The sequence below is a fragment of the Ranitomeya imitator genome, chromosome 7 (genome assembly GCF_032444005.1).
Source record: "Ranitomeya imitator isolate aRanImi1 chromosome 7, aRanImi1.pri, whole genome shotgun sequence".
In the NCBI taxonomy this organism is placed as follows: Eukaryota; Metazoa; Chordata; class Amphibia; order Anura; family Dendrobatidae; genus Ranitomeya; species Ranitomeya imitator.
Genome location: NC_091288.1, coordinates 19,369,336 through 19,386,254, shown reverse-complemented (window position 1 = coordinate 19,386,254; position 16,919 = coordinate 19,369,336). Strand labels below are relative to the sequence as shown.

Below are 16,919 nucleotides of genomic sequence, written 5' to 3'. Positions count from 1 at the left end.
TGTACATACATTACATTACTGATCCTGAGTTACATCCTGTATTATACCCCAGAGCTGCACTCACTATTCTGCTGGTGCAGTCACTGTGTACATACATTACATTACTGATCCTGAGTTACCTCCTGTATTATACCCCAGAGCTGCACTCACTATTCTGCTGGTGCAGTCACTGTGTACATACATTACATTACTGATCCTGAGTTACATCCTGTATTATACCCCAGAGCTGCACTCACTATTCTGCTGGTGTAGTCACTATGTATATACATTACTGATTCTGGGTTATACCCTGTATTATTCTCCAGAGCTGCACTCACTATTCTGCTGAATGTTTTTTGAGACTATAATCAAACCTAATGAAAGACATGTTCTTAACAGCTTGATGCGGTCCAGTGCTTTGCGTACGGGCTCATGCTCATTTGTGAGAAAAACAGACGAGTGCAATCCAATAAAATATCGGATTGCACTCTGACCAATGTTATTCAATGGATTACATCTCATCTATGATTTTTTTTTCTCAGTTGCAATCTGACTGAGAAAAAAATCACAGCATGCTGCGATTTGCTGCTTATCTCAGATGAGACTCGCCAATGCAAGTCAATGGGTGCGAAAAAAAAATCGCACGGCATACGGACCATCCGTATTATGCTGTCCGTTTTTTACAGATACCTTACCATTCTTTGGCATAGAACACTGTAAATGGTCCTGTAAATGATTGTAGAAAAATAGTAGCAGAGAAAAAAACGCATTACATACGGATGTCATACAGATGTGGAGCGCCCCCATGGGGACGTGGGGTACTCGGTACCGGGTCCTGCGGTTCACAGGGGGATGTCACGGTGGCTGACCCGGTCCGTGGCCCTGGGACGTCCGTGTGTAAAAGGGAAAGGTCTTTAAAGGGATAGAGTTTGTGTTCGTGATGCCACCTGTGGTATTCGGTCAGGGTGACCGACGCTGCTTTAAGGGGTCCTCTGGGGTGATGTTATGGCAGCTAGATGGTATACCTTCCCACAGGTGAAGTATGTCCCCAGGGCTCCCGGTGTGTAGATGGTGGATGGTGAGAGGCGCAGTGAAGAACGAGGACACAAGGGTGCAGTCTCTTTACTTTTACTGAAGGTTTCAGCATTCACAGTCCAGGGCACCAGATCACAGGGCAGGCAGAGTCCGGTCGGTTTGGAGACAAATCCAGAGTCCCCTTATCCAGGTGGAAATCAGTAGCCTACCTCTAGCACCGTGGTGGTGTAGTCCCTTACTGCCTAAGGCTTCACATAAGGGTCTCACAGATGTAATGTCTCTCTCTCTGTCCCCCATATAGGATAGGACAAACCCGTATGACAGGTGGCTTGAGGCTGTTTATAGGGACTCTAGCACGCCCCGGCCTCCATGGGTTGCCACCGTGCCTCCTGGGTGTAGGGCGGACAGGTAACTTGCAATTAGCTGTCCTGCTGTACTCTGGAGCAAAGCTTAAAGGTCCTTACTCCCTCAGTGTTCCGGCTACCGGGTTTCTGCGCCTCAGAAGGAGGCAGCCTGTGTAGGGCTGGTCCCCTTCTGGTATCCTCTTCTTTGCTACGACTTCCTTCACTCTCGCTGCAATACAGTTCTGCCTTCTGTGTGTCTCTTTCTGGGAGCTGCAGCTCTGAGGGCATGCTCAGCTCCTTTGGACCCTCTGTCCACCTCAGACTACTGTCTGGAATGTTCTAACTTTCCCTACAGACTACCAGTTATATATATACTAGATTGCGGCCCGATTCTAACGCATCGGGTATTCTAGAATATGCATGTCCCCGTAGTATATGGACAATGATGATTCCAGAATTCGCGGCACACTGTGCCCGTCGCTGATTGGTCGAGGCAACCTTTATGACATCATCGTCACCATGGCAACCATTATGACATCTACGTCGATACTGTGCCCGTCGCTGAATCAGAAACGTGAGATGTCTACGTCCTTTATGACATCATCGACGCTGTGCCCGTTGCTGATTGGTCGAGGCCTGGCGGCCTCGACCAATCAGACGCGGGATTTCTACGTCCTTTATGACATCATCGTCGCTGTGCCCGTTGCTGATTGGTCGAGGCCTGGCGGCCTCGACCAATCAGAGACGCGGGATTTCTACGTCGATGCTGTGCCGGTCTCTGATTGGTCGAGGCCTGGCGGCCTCGACCAATCAGAGAGCCGGGATTTCCAGGACAGACAGACAGACAGACAGACGGAAAAACCCTTAGGCAATTATATATATAGATATGGGGAGTGACCTAATAAATAGGAGCAGAAGCTCCCCTGGTGGTCTGGAGTGTGAATGTGTTGTATGTTTGTGATACCTGGATGCAGTTATCCTTCTTTGCCTCCAAACATAGTATCTCCCCGAGAGGAAAGCAATACCACTGCGACGACCAGGAACCTGGAACGCTGCATGTCATACGGATGCTATGTGAGAAAAATCGCATTGTACTCGCATGACACTCGTCCATTTTTTTCAGTCCAGATTACGGACCGATTTTTTTTTCCGCAAATGGGTATGAGCCCTAAAGACTAGACTTTCCAGAATGAAAATGCATGCACACTGAACTTTGATGTGGTCTGAGGTCTTTAATTTTTCCTTGTTAAGTTCTTCAGCTCCTAAGATATGGTCCCAGTCAACACAGAAGAGGCCCTGTTATACGAGGGACAACCAGAAATCCTCTTGCTGTGGCCCCCATTCTGTAGGTCAGTATTTGTCTGCACCCCAATGTCTGCTGTGCGGGGACAACAAGGATCATGCATGTTCTACGTATCTGTCAGACACGTGTGTACAAAGTCCAAGGGCTTGGGAGTAGAGATGAGAGAATGTGTTCATAAAACGATCGACAGATCCAAATGTGCCATATTCACGCCATATTTGTACCATTTTTATGTTTGATTGTTTCTGAACATATTCGCTCATCTGTACTCTCATTGACTCCAATGGCATTCGGCAAATATTGCAAATATGGCGATCGCAATCCAAACCGAATTTTGAAATATTCGCTCATCTCTACTCAGGAGTCCAAAAAGTCCGGCTGATGTCCTAAATGGATGAATGGTGTGAGCGGTGGAAAGCCGTCTGCCATTGCACTTTCTGTTATAAATAAAAGGTTGTATCAGAAGATGACTCACTTTTAAAATAAAAATATTTTAACCATATTTTCTTTTATTTTTGTTATATATATATTTTTTTCATTTTCATTTCCATACCACTATGTATTAAAAAAAATGTGAAAATTGCAAGTTTTCTGATCTTCAGCTAAGCTTAATACTAGACTCGCACTTCCAGTTCTATATAGAAGGCACTTTGGAAGTCTCATTATCATCAATGCGCCTCTATATACAGTACAAATCTGAAAACCCGCCAGTCGCAATATTTGGTGTCACAGCTCACCATCTCCCCCTCCTGTACAATGACCCATAGCACCTCTAATTACAGCTAATAACACAGGATCCACCATTCACAACAGGTGATGTCACAGCTCACCTCCTCCTCCTGTACAATGATTGATAACACCTCTATAAACAGTAGATAACACAAGATCCACCATTCACAACAGGTGATATCACAGCTCACCTTCTCCTCCTGTACAATGACTGATAACACCTCTATATACAGTAGATAACACAGGATCCACCATTCACAATAGATGATGTCACAGCTCACTTCCTCCTCCTGTACAATGACACATAGCACCTCTAATTACAGCTAATAATACAGGATCCACCATTCACAACAGGTGATGTCACAGCTCACCTCCTCCTCCTGTACAATGACTAATAACACCACTATATACAGTAGATAACACAGGATCCACCATTCACAATAGGTGATGTCACAGCTCACCTCCTCCTCCTGTAAAATGACTGATAACACCTCTATATACAGTAGATAACAGGATCCACAATTCACAATAGGTGATGTCACAGCTCACCTCCTCCTGTACAATGACTGATAATACCTCTATATACAGGCGATAACACAGGGTCCACCATTCACAATAGGTGATGTCACAGCTCACCTCCTCCTCCTGTAAAATGACTGATAACACCTCTACATACAGTAGATAACCCGGGATTCACCATTCACAATAGATGATGTCACAGCTCACCTCCTCCTCCTGTACAATGACTGATAACACCTCTATATATGGTAGATAACATAGGATCCACCATTCACAATAGGTGATGTCACAGCTCACCTCCTCCTCCTATACAATGACTGATAACACCTCTATATACAGTAGATAACCCGGGATCCACCATTCACAATAGGTTATGTCACAGCTCACCTCCTCCTCCTGTACAATGACTGAGATAACACCTCTATATATGGTAGATAACATAGGATCCACCATTCACAATAGGTGATGTCACAGCTCACCTCCTCCTCCTGTACAATGACTGATCACATCTCTATTATGAGGGGTTGACTCACTCAGCTTCTTGCAGAGGTAAACACATGAACGCCCCTTGTGGTAAATCACCGGCTGGTTTATTATAACACAGCATAAACCTTAGCAGGGTTGCACAAAGTAAACATGGCCTTTCTGGCCTAACTGCAAAAAACGAACATAAAGTTCAATAGAGTCCTTTTGTCCTGCAAGATTCACCCGCAGGTAACACCCAAAGTCCTCAGCTCCCCCTGGAGCCACTTCTGAAGACATTCCCCTCCAAACACACCCCTGGAGAAAAAAGACAGTGGCTGAACATTTAACTTCTCAGCCACGCCCTTGAGGTGGAGATATCGGCGAGCAGGTATCCCATCCATCTCTGACCTACTGAGCTAAAAAACTGTCCCTTATCATGGCTAATTACAGAGGCGTATCTAGGGTCATGGCTAATTATAGAGGTGTATCTAGGGTCATGGATAATTATAGAGGTGTATCTAGGGTCATGGCTAATTACAGAGGCGTATCTAGGGTTTCTGGCACCCGGGGAAAGAATTCATTTTGGTGCCCTCCCCCCCACAGGACATATGCGATTTTCACACTTAAGGTACCATTACACTGAACGACTTACCAACGATCACGACCAGCGATATGACCTGGCCGTGATCGTTGGTAAGTCGTTGTGTGGTCGCTGGGGAGCTGTCACACAGACAGCTCTCCAGCGACCAACGATCAGGGGAAAGACTTCGGCATCGTTTAAACTGTCTTCAACGATGCCGAAGTCCCCGGGTAACCAGGGTAAACATCGGGTTACTAAGCGCAGGGCCGCTCCTGGCTGTGCCCTTACACTGTCCCCCCATGCTACGCCCCCACTATTCTACTCTATTCTGTGCCCACTCACTTTTCTGCCCCATACTGTCTCATCACACTATCCCCCTCCCTCCTCATACTGTCTCCTTTCACATCCCCCCGTTCACAATACTGTCTCCTCATATATTTACACCCTCACTATCTATACTGCCTGCTCACCTGACTCCCCATACTGTCTGCATACATCCCATCACCCTCACTCCCCGTACTCTGTCCACATACATTTTTCACATCACTACTCATACTGTGTCCACATACATTCCCCCGTTCGCTCCCCATACTGACTGCACCCATCCCCCCATACTGTTTCCTCATATATGCCCCCCATTCACCCATACGGTTTCCTAAAACATACCCCCCATTCCCCCGCACTGTTTCCTCATACATGCCCCCCATCCCCCCGCACTGTTTCCTCATACATGCCTCCCATTCCCCTGAACTGTTTCCTCATACATGCCCCCCATTCCCCCGTACTTTTTTTCTCAAACATGCCTCTCTTTCCCCCTTACTGTTTTCTCAAACATGTCCCCCATTCCCCTGTACTGTTTTCTCAAACATGCCCCCCATTCCCCTGTACTGTTTTCTCATACATGCCCCCCATTCCCCCATACTTTTTTCTCATTCATGCCCCCAATCTCACCCTTTGCTCTTCATTTTTATCCTCAAATCTCCCCCACACATTAAATCCCCCATCCCCACTCCAATTCTCCCCACACATAATAAATTCCCCCATCCCCACTCAAATTCTCCCAACACACAATAAATCCACCCATCCCCACGCTAATTCTCCCCCCCCACACAATGAATCCCCCCATCCCCACTCCAATTTTTCCCACACATAATAAATCCCCCCTTCCCCACTCAAATTCTCACCGCACAATAAATCCCCCCATCCCCACTCCAATTCTCCCCACACATAATAAATTCCCCCATCCCCACTCCAATTCTCCCAACACACAATAAATCCACCCATCCCCACTCTAATTCTCCCCCCCCCACACACACACACACAATGAATCCCCCCTTCCCCACTCAAATTCTCCCCACACATAATAAAGCCCCCCTTCCCCACTCAAATTCTCCCCACACATAAATCCCCCCCGGTGCACTTAATCTTCGGGTCTTAAGCTCCACTGAGTGACGTCAGCAGCGTGATCACATGCTCTGTTCACGCTGCTCACGTCGCTCTGACCCGGCAGTCAGAGCCTCAATTGTACTTGCTTCTGCAAGACACGAGTACAATTGATTCCTGGGAGCCGGCGCGCTGCAGCTTCTCTGTGCCGGCTGTCAGCTTGACAGTCGACACAGAGAACAGCCGACTCTCAGTCCGGAGGGGTGGCAGAATGCAGCTGCCGGGGGAGACATTGCGGACCGCCACATTTGGTGACCCGACTGCGCCCCCCTGCCGGCTGCTCCCAGGGCACATGCCCCGGCTGCCCCCCCCCCTTTAACTCCTTCAGCACATAGCATGCTGGAGAGAAATGTACGGGTTTTTAGATTACAGAAGAAAGCAATCTTCATGACCCATGTCTCCCTCACACACAGTGCCAGTGACCCTGTCACATATCCCCCACCCTCTGATCAAAGCCGGAGGTTTTGACACCTACAGACACCAAACTGGTTTCGGGAGAAAGCATCCGTGTTACCGTGTAACATCCATCCTCTCCCCCTTCCTATCTTTTAGCTGCCTATCTCACCATTTATTATGTTCACTATATATTTGTATATGCGTTCAATAAATTCGATATTGCTTCACTAATCCTAGTGTTTCGGGGTCTCCTCTTTGGCATAACTTTATTTTCACATAAGGTTCACATCTAGCCATTTTCCCGATACCCATGTTCATTTTAGGTTTCATTTTCTCTCACTAGGATTTCTCTTTAGGTTAACATGTAACTTGCCTGGTCTATGCTCTACGTGGAAACTGAAGTCTTGAAGGGCTAAAAACCACCTAGTCACCCGGGCATTCTAACCCTTCTTTTCTCTTAACCATCTCAGAGGGGCATGGTCTGACACTAGCTTGAACGTTCATCCTAGTAGGTAATATTTCAGTGTATCCACGGCCCACTTTATGGCTAAACACTCCTTCTCAACAATCAAATAATTTTTCTCGCAGGAAGAGAGTTTCCGCCTCAGATATAGGATGGGATGCTCTTCCCCATTTATTTCCTTAGACAGCACGGCTCCCAACCCGACTTCTGAAGCATCCATCTGGACCACGAATTCTTTGCTAAAGTCCGGTGAGACCAGAACTGGATGTTTGTACAGAGCCCACTTAAGCTCCTGAAATGCCACCTGTGTGTCTGTAGTCTATTTGACCAATTTGGTGCCCTTAAGGAGATCCGTTAATAGTGCGGCAATTATGGCGAAACTTGGAATAAACTGTTGGTAATATCCCACAACTTCAACAAACGCTGTCACTTGCTTCTTGGAAAGCGGTTGCGGCCACTTCTGAATCGCCTCGATCTTGTTTAACTGTGGCTTGATTTTGCTTCTCCCAACGACGTAGCTTAAGTACTTGGCCTCTTCCTTCCCTATGACATACTTTTTCAGATTTACGGTGAACCAAGCTTTTCTTAACGCATCCAGGATCACCGGTACCTTTTGTAGATGACTACTCCAGTCAGGGCTGAAGACCACAATGTCATCAAGGTAGACTGCGGCATGCTTCTTATGTGGAGCCAAGATCCGATCCATTGCCTCTGGAAGGTAGCTGGGGCCCCCTGCAGGCCGAAGGGCATTCTGGTGTACTGGAAACACCCATCTGGTGTCGAGAAGACCGTCTTCTCCTTTGCACTCTGGGACATGGGGATCTGCCAATAACCCTTTGTCAGGTCGAGGGTTGTAATGTACCTCGTGAGTCCAAGTCTCTCAATGAGTTCGCCCACAAGGGGCATCGGATATGCATCAAAACTGGACACCTCGTTCAGCCTGCGGTAGTCATTATAAAACCACCACTCACCATCGGGCTTCGGCACAAGGACGAGGGGACTCGACCATCCACTTTTTGACTCCTATTACCCCGAGGTCTAGCATTCTCTTAACTTCCTTTGATATTATCTCCCGGCGTGGTTCAGGAATTCTATAGGGCTTGATGTTCACCCTTAGATGTGGCTCTGTTAAGACGTCATGTTCCACCACTTGTGTACGTCTTGGCAACTCCGAGAATAGGTCACGGTTCCACTGCAGCAGTTCCTGACACTGTTGCTTCTGAGTCAGCGTCAGAGTCTCTGCAATTGTGATTTCCTCCACTTTGGCTTTGGTCCGGGCTCCAAGGCAAAGAGCTTCCAGCGATTCATGATCTCACCATGGTTTGAGCAAGTTCACATGATACACTCGGTGCAACTTCCTTCGACTAGGCTGGTGTACTTTGTAATTCACCTCACCCAGCTTTTCTACCACCTTGTATGGGCCTTGCCACTTGGCTAGGAACCTGCTCTCCACCATGGGGATAAACACTAGCACGCGGTCCCCGGGCTGGAACTGTCTGTGTTGCTGATTGGTTATATACCCTTGTCTGCGCCTCCAGTGCCTAGAGAATATGCTTCTTCACGATCGGCATTGTGCGCCACCCGCCAGTGGGTGACATGTTCAATGATGCTCTGGTGTGGCATGACCTTGGCTAGCCAGGTTTCCTTGGCAATGTCCAGGAGCCATAGCGGATGTTGACCGTACAGGAGCTTGAGCGGCGAGAATACAGTGGAAGCTTGAGGAACCTCTCTGATGGAGAAGAGCAGGAATGGAAGCAGATAGTCCCAGTCTTGACCGTCCTTCTCAATGACCTTCTTGAGCATAGTCTTTAAAGTCTTATTGAAGAACTCTAGCAGGCCATCGGTCTGCGGATGGTAATCTGAGGTTCGCAGCTGGGAAATCTGGAGGACTCTGCACAGCTCCCTCATCACTTTGCTCATGAAGGGGGGTTCTCTGATCTGTCAAAATCTTCTTTAGCGGGCCCATTCTAGCAAAGATATGGACAAGCTTCTGTGCGATACTCTTAACCAAAGAGTTCCTTAGTGGTACGGCTTCAGGTTACCAGTTCTCATAGTCCATGGCCACCAGGATGTACTGATGGCCCCGTGTAGACTTAACTAAGGTACCTACTAAGTCTATGACAATCCTTGCATAGGGGACATCTATTAGAGGTAACGGGACTAAGGGAGTTCGGAAGTGAGAAGTAGGAGCGGTTATCTGGCTGGTGGGGCAGGACCTACAATTATTTAGGATCTCCTGGTAAGATCTTAGCCAATAGAACCTCAGCATTACTCTTTCCTGAGTTTTCTCTACCCCTAGATGTCTCCCCAAAAATGGACCATACCTAAAACCCTCCGCCGCTAGGGTCCCGGAACAAACAGCAGCTCCACAATCTCACCTCCCCTCAGTTTGGTCACCCGATACAAAAAATTGCCATTAATTGCAAAGTGTGGGAACCTGGAGTCAGCTCCAAGCTCTTGAGCAACCTGATTACATACAGTAACATTATCAAATTCCCCATTTAAGGCAAGATCTCTAAGTTGAGCAGTCCCAAAGTTCTCTTCGGGCACTTTTAACTCAGGAAAGATGGGTTCCTCTGTAATGCTCACCCTCCTCTCCAGCGGGGACACATAGAGGATACTCCTCCATCTTTGTTTTTGATGCAGCCTCTTCCAGAGAGTCCTGGCTTTTGTCCGGGACACTCTGTGTAGCCACCTTTTGCCAAAAGTTCCAAAATATTGAAAAATCACACCCCAGTGTGACAGGATGTATCAAGTCTTTTACTAGCCCAACCTCCTAGGACTTAGTACCACAGTCGGTTCTCATGGTCACTCTGGCCACAGGGTAGTCCTTGGCATCTCCATGTGTATGCAGCGGTTGCCCACAAACTTATTAGCGATCAACCAGTGGGGCAGTGTAGCACTGATTAGTGTCACTAGACTTCTAGAGTCCAAAAGTCCAAGCACCAGTACCCCATTAACGGACACTGTACATGCCTGTAGCCCCTCTCTAGGTTGAAAGTTCACACTGCAGGCCAGATAAGAATAATAGGAGCAATGCCTGCCTAGGCTGTAATCCATTGTTTCAGGGGACATATGATACTGGGAAGCTACCTGTCCAGGATTGACATCGCCAACAGACCTTGTCCTTAATAACATCCATAGGGGACCCCTCAGCGAGATTGTGGGTCTAGCCACCCTCCGCGGTGATCCCGCCCCCCTTGGGTATCCCAATATGGGGTAGTGGCAGTGTCTGGTTTCCCAAGGGATTCTCAACAACCTGGTATCTTTCCACCAAACTAACCATGTTGTCCACATTCTGAGGATCGCCCTGGGCAACCCAGGTCTGTATTGGCCTGGGAAGGGAGTGGATAATCATGTCCATCACCACACGCTCGGCCAACTGGACAGGAGCGGAAGTCTATGGCTGCAACCACTTTTGGAATAGGTGCAACAAGTCAAACATCAGCGAGTGAGGGGGTTTGTCACCAGCATATGCCCAGTGGTGGATTCACTGAGCCCTAACGGACATTGTTACTCCCAGGCGTGCCAAGATTTCAGTCTTTAATTAGGCATATTCTTTGGCATCCTGTAATGCTAAGTTATAATACACCTTTTGGGGTTCACCAGTCAAATATGGCGCCAGCACCTCCGCCCACTGCTCTGGCGGAAGTTTCTCCTGTTCAGCCACCCACTCGAAAACAGTCAGAAAAGCTTCCACATCATCCCGTGGGGTCATTTCTTGTATGGCTTGTCTTGTATACACACAGGGGTGTTCACATGGGATGCATTTAAAGAGTGCTGGTCAGCCCGCCTAATCGAATCGTATGGTCGTGACTAGTGATGAGCGAGTGTACTCGTTGCTCTGGTTTTCCCGAACACGCTCGGGTGGTCTCCAAGTATTTGTTAGTGCTCGGAGATTTAGTTTTCATTGCTGCAGCTAAATGATTTACGGCTGCTAGCCAGGCTGAGTACATGTGGGGGTTGCCCGGTTGCTAGGGAATCCCCACATGTAATCAAGCTGTCTAGTAGCTGTAAATCATTCAGCTGCCGCAATGAAAACTAAATCTCTGAGCAGTCATAAATACTCGGAGGTCACCTGAGCGTGCTCGGGAAAACCCAGGCAATGAGTGTACTCGCTCATCACTAGTCGTGACAAATAGGCTGAGAACCAGACACTGTGCATTACCTGCACGTGAACAGCGTCCTATACAGGCCTCTATTATGCAAATGTATACTAAGTAGTGATGAGCGAGTATACTCCTTGCTCATGTTTTCCCGAACACGCTCAGGTGGTCTCCGAGTATTTTGGCATGCTCGGAGATTTAGTTTTCGTCACCTCAGCTGAACGATTTGCGACTGCTAGACAGCCTGAATACATGTGAGAATTCCCTAACAGGCAACCCCCACATGTATTCAATCTGTCTTGCAGTCGCAAATCATGCAGCTGAGGCGACGAAAACGAAATCTCTAAATTTCAATCCTCTTTTTGTGGCTTTGCTACTAGATTAGTGATAGGACTCGCAAGCGTGAGGACCCTTGACGTTGGGTTGCGAGCTTGCTTATTTTGGCCAAAATATCACCCAATACCTCACATAGTTATATGTTTTTTGTGCACTTTATTTTTCAGGGTGCAGCCAGCCCAGCACATTGGGTCTTGTAAACAGGGGTGTTCACATGGGATGCATTGAGATAGGTCTGGCCAGCCCACCTAATCGAATAGTATGGTCATGACTATACTAAGCAGTCCCCCCTCCATGATCTGGTAGGCTGTGAGTGGCTATTTAGTATTTTGCACCTGTGTTGCCAACATCTTTGCTGTATGGGTTGGCTGCATCCTGTAGTGCATTTGTTCAGAGACCTGGGCAGGAAAGTGGTGCTGCCCCCCTTTCAGCTGTATTTTAGAATTTTTGGAGGATTATGTTTATACGCTGACATGTGAACAAGGCCTATGTGTGTGGAAGAACCTCGGTATCATAGGTGGGAATAGACTGTAAGGGACCATTTCCTATTACGCATTTATGGCAAATCCTGCGGATATCGTGAGAGTGTGTGTGTATGTATATATATATATATATATATATATATATATATATATATGATATATATAATGTGTGGGCCTACAATCATTGTACCTGCAATACATACATGAGCAGGGACCGATATATGGATGAATAGATAAAAGATAGATACATAGATAGATAATAGAGAATAGATAATAGATGATAATAGATATTGATAGATATGAGAGATAGATAGATGGATATGATAGATAATGGATAATAGATGGATAATAGATATATAAATAATGATACTGTAGATATGATAGTTAGATGATAGATAATAGATGATCGATAATGAATCATTATCGATCATATATCTATTATCTATCATGTATCTATCATATCTCTCTTATCTATTATTATCTATATATCTATTATCTTTCTATTATCCATCTATTATCCATTATCTATCATATCCATCTATCTGTGATATCTATCCATCTCTCATATCTATCAATATCTATTATATATCATCTATTTATCTATTATCTATTTATTATCTATTATATCTATTGATCTATCTATAGTATCCAACTCATATCCATCTATCTCTCATATCTATCATTAGATAGATAGATAGTAGATAGATAGATAGATAGATAGATAGATAGATGGATAGATATGAGTTGGATACTATAGGTAATTAGATATGAGAGATAGATATAATACATAGATAATAGATGACAGATAATAGATAATAATAGATGGATATGAGTTGGATACTATAGATAGATAGATAGATAGATAGATAGATAGATAGATAGATAACAGATAGATAGATAATAGATAATAGATAGATATGATACATAGATAATACATAGAGACTAGATGATAGATAATAGATAATGATATATATGAGAGATAGATACAGTAGATAGATGTGACATGGCAGCTGGATAATTGATTTGTTCCTCTAATTGTCAGTTTTTCTTATTACAGGACTATTCTGCAGTTTTCTACTTCTAGCCTTGCTGCGGTGACTCTTCTTTCTCTGTTGCAGGACTGTATAGATGATCTATGGTTGTGTAATCGGGGTCGCCCTCTCCCAGCGCCCCCCGCACGGCTGCTCAGTGAGCGCGGCGCTGTGCGGGACTGTGCGGACTGAGCGAACTGTGCGGACTGTGCAGACTGTGCTGGACTATGCAGACTGTGCAGCGCTGTGCGGACTGTGCGAACTGTGTGGGACTGTGCGGACTGAGCGGACTGTGGGGGACTGTTCGGACTGAGCGGACTGTGGGGGACTGTGCGGACTGAGCGGACTGTGGGGGACTGTGCGGACTGAGCGGACTGTGCGGGACTGTGCGGACTGTGCGGCGCTGTGCGGACTGTGCGAACTGTGCGGGACTGTGCGGCGCTGTACAGACTGTGCGGACTGAGCGCGGTGCTGTGCGGACTGTGCAGACTGTGTGGACTGAGCGCGGTGCTGTGCGGACTGTGCAGACTGTGTGGACTGGCCGCGGCGCTGTGCGGACGGAGCGGACTGTGCGGAGTGTGCAGACTGAGCGGACTGCGCGGTGCTGTGCGGACTGTGTGGACTGGCCGCGGCGCTGTGCGGACTGTGTGGACTGGCCGCGGCGCTGTGCAGACTGTGCGGTGCTGTGCGGACTGTGCGGACGGAGCGGACTGTGCAGACTGTGTGGACTGGCCGCGGCGCTGTGCAGACTGTGCGGTGCTGTGCGGACTGGCCGCGGCGCTGTGCAGACTGTGCGGACGGAGCGGACTGTGCGGAGTGTGCAGACTGTGCGGCGCTGTGCAGACTGAGCGCGGTGCTGTGCGGACTGTGCAGACTGTGTGGACTGAGCGCGGCGCTGTGCAGACTGTGCGGACGGAGCGGACTGTGCGGAGTGTGCAGACTGTGCGCACTGAGCGGACTGTGCGGACTGTGCGGACTGTGCAGACTGTGTGGACTGTGCGGAGTGTGCAGACTGAGCGGACTGTGCGCAGCGCGGGTCACATGCAGCACCCTCGGATCTATGTGCCATTGGCGGTGCAGCTGTGAGGCTGCCAGTGACGGGCGCGGAGGTGTGCCCGCCCAGCCCCTGATGTAGGGAGAGAGCTGGATGCTACTGTGCACTGCTGCCACACAGCTGCTTACATGGGGCTGCTGGCAGGGAGCTGAGCCTGGGTGCAGCACTCAATCTGGAATTTGCCTACAAGACGAGTGCAGCCCAGCTCACAATGCAGCCATCTACTTAGCTCCGATCTCCTCCCTGGTAAAGTTGGCAGACCCGACACTACACCTCCTGCGGGTGCCCTGTGTGAGCGGAGCAGCAGAGCCCACTATGCCTTCAGCTTCTGCACGGGACCTGGGAAGAGGAGTGATCTGTCCTGGGCTCGCAGTCTGAGATAACGGTAATGACTGGTGACCGGCTTCTGCCTCTGGACTGCTCACAATTCACTGCACCTTTCTGTAGATGCAGCAGAGCTGAGTTTGTCATTTACTGCCTGAGCTGGTGTAACTCGGTGCTTTAAGTTAATCTGGAGTCCAATCTATTTTCATACGTTGTGCCAAACGACAAACTCCGCTCTGCTGAATCATGCTGATTGCTATTTTAGATATAAGATATTGTTGCTTTTTGCCTTTAGGACGATCCCAGCTCATCTCCAGATTATTCAATGCGGCTTTGGGTGAAAGCTGAAGATACAACCTCATGAAATAATCTCCTGGACTCCAGAAACTCCAAGATGGGACTGAATTTATTCTCCATCCTCCTGGTCAAGTGTCTTCTGCATCTGGTGAGTAGCCCAAGGAATCACCATTAAAAGGCGACTTTCCTAAAAATGTGTGGCCTGGATGCAAATAAATAAATAGTTCCATAGGTTGTTGGTGCAAAGAGAGAAATAATAGAAAGATAATAGAGAGATAGATAGATAGATAGATAGATACATAGATAGATAATAGAAAGATGATAGATCGATAGATAGATAGATAGATAGATGATAGATAGATGGATAGATAGATAGATAGATAGATAGATAGATAGATAGATAAAGATAGATAATACATAGATAATAGATAGATAGATAGATAGATAGATAGATAGATAGATAGATAATAGATAGATAATAGAAAGATGATAGATCGATAGATAGATAGATAGATAGATAGATAGATAGATAGATGATAGATAGATAGATAGATAGATAGATAGATAGATAAAGATAGATAATACATAGATAATACATAGTTTCATAGGTTGTTTTCTAGATCTAGAGATAATTACATACAGATGCACAGAAAATAGGTAGAAATATCTCTATATTTATGGGCCATTAAAAGTCAAGCATTGCACTGAAACAGAGCATAGAATGCAGTGATTTTTTTGTAGATTTATATTTTGGAGGTTTTTTTGGTTCCTGACCTGAAGACCTGCACCAAAGACTGAGAGGGACTAGTTCAGCATTTATTTATTGATAATAGATATAGATATATAGATAATAGACAGGCTGAGCAGAGGTGAGTTTGTTATTGCAGCAGAGCTCATTGTGTCACTTAGTTCTCATTGTGATATCACATTGCATTTAACACATTGGCTCATTTACGCTCAAACCCACAAAAAGAACATATTCAGCTCTGCTACATCTCTGCATATTACATGAAGTCTGGCTATGAATCCAGGACATGTGATCTGTGCAATAACTTTCTGTCCTGATAAATATTTCACATCGGGGTGTTTTCTTGCGCCTTTTTCCATTATACACCTTTTAGTCTCGCCCCCGAGCCTTGCAGCTTGCGTTCGTGTTCTCTGTCTTTGCTTTGTAGATAGTTTTATCCTGCGCAGCGGCCGCTCCGCATTATGTTACCGTTTGGAGCAGTTGGAATTTTTTTTTGTATTTCTGGGTCTGATTGATGTTCCTGGAAGTGCAGATGTTTCTTCTTCAATTGTTGCAAGTTTGTTTGATTCAGTTGGGAAGGAAAGAAATGCAAAGAAGTTATGATTCATGTTCAGTGTCACAAGTTATAGAAATATAGAATGAAATATAAAACGTATGTGTGTATATATATATATATATATATATATACGTTTTATACATACGTTTTATATTTCCATTATATATATAATAGATGAATAATTACAGATGTGTATGTATGTGTATATCTAAGGGCTTCAGAAAGGCTCCATAGACAGAGCCGAAATCTAACTGGTCTTGGTGAATACTAGATTCTTACTTTGTCACTTTTTTTTAAAATTTTTATATCTTTGCTTGGAAACTTTGTCAGTTTTCTTGGGGGAGTTGTGCACCCATTTAGACAGTGCTGCTGTTTTTCTGGATTTATATATACAGTAAATACATTTCCAGAACAGAATTAAGCAATGATGATGCTCAGTATCTATTTATTAAACAAGTCCATAATATTTATATACAGTGGAATCTTCGCCTTCTGTCACTTCTAGTATGAAACAAGAATTAATGTTATTATTAATCATATTAGGAAATGTAGCACAGTAATACCATCCTGCCCTTCATCTCCCCTCTATGATGGGGAAGCGGACCCTGATCAGACCTTCGCTGTGAGGGCCCATACCCGGAATACCTGGCATAATATGGGCAACCACATTTAAACACTTTGTATTTTGGCTGCAGACCACCCTCCCCTGCGGTTCTCCTGACCCAAACT

At 46.2% G+C, this 16,919-nt stretch overlaps 1 protein-coding gene across 1 annotated transcript in view; it reads left to right on the top strand.

Moving 5' to 3' along the window:
• Positions 1-14,218: 14,218 nt before the first annotated feature.
• Positions 14,219-16,919, top strand: part of NXPH2 (neurexophilin 2) — a 111,463-nt gene continuing 108,762 nt past the window's right edge. Inside the window, exons 1-2 of the mRNA XM_069732879.1 lie at positions 14,219-14,650; positions 14,885-15,034. Coding sequence (XP_069588980.1) covers positions 14,984-15,034 — 51 coding nt within the window. The 5' untranslated portion in view covers positions 14,219-14,650; positions 14,885-14,983. The remainder of the gene's footprint in view (positions 14,651-14,884; positions 15,035-16,919) is intronic.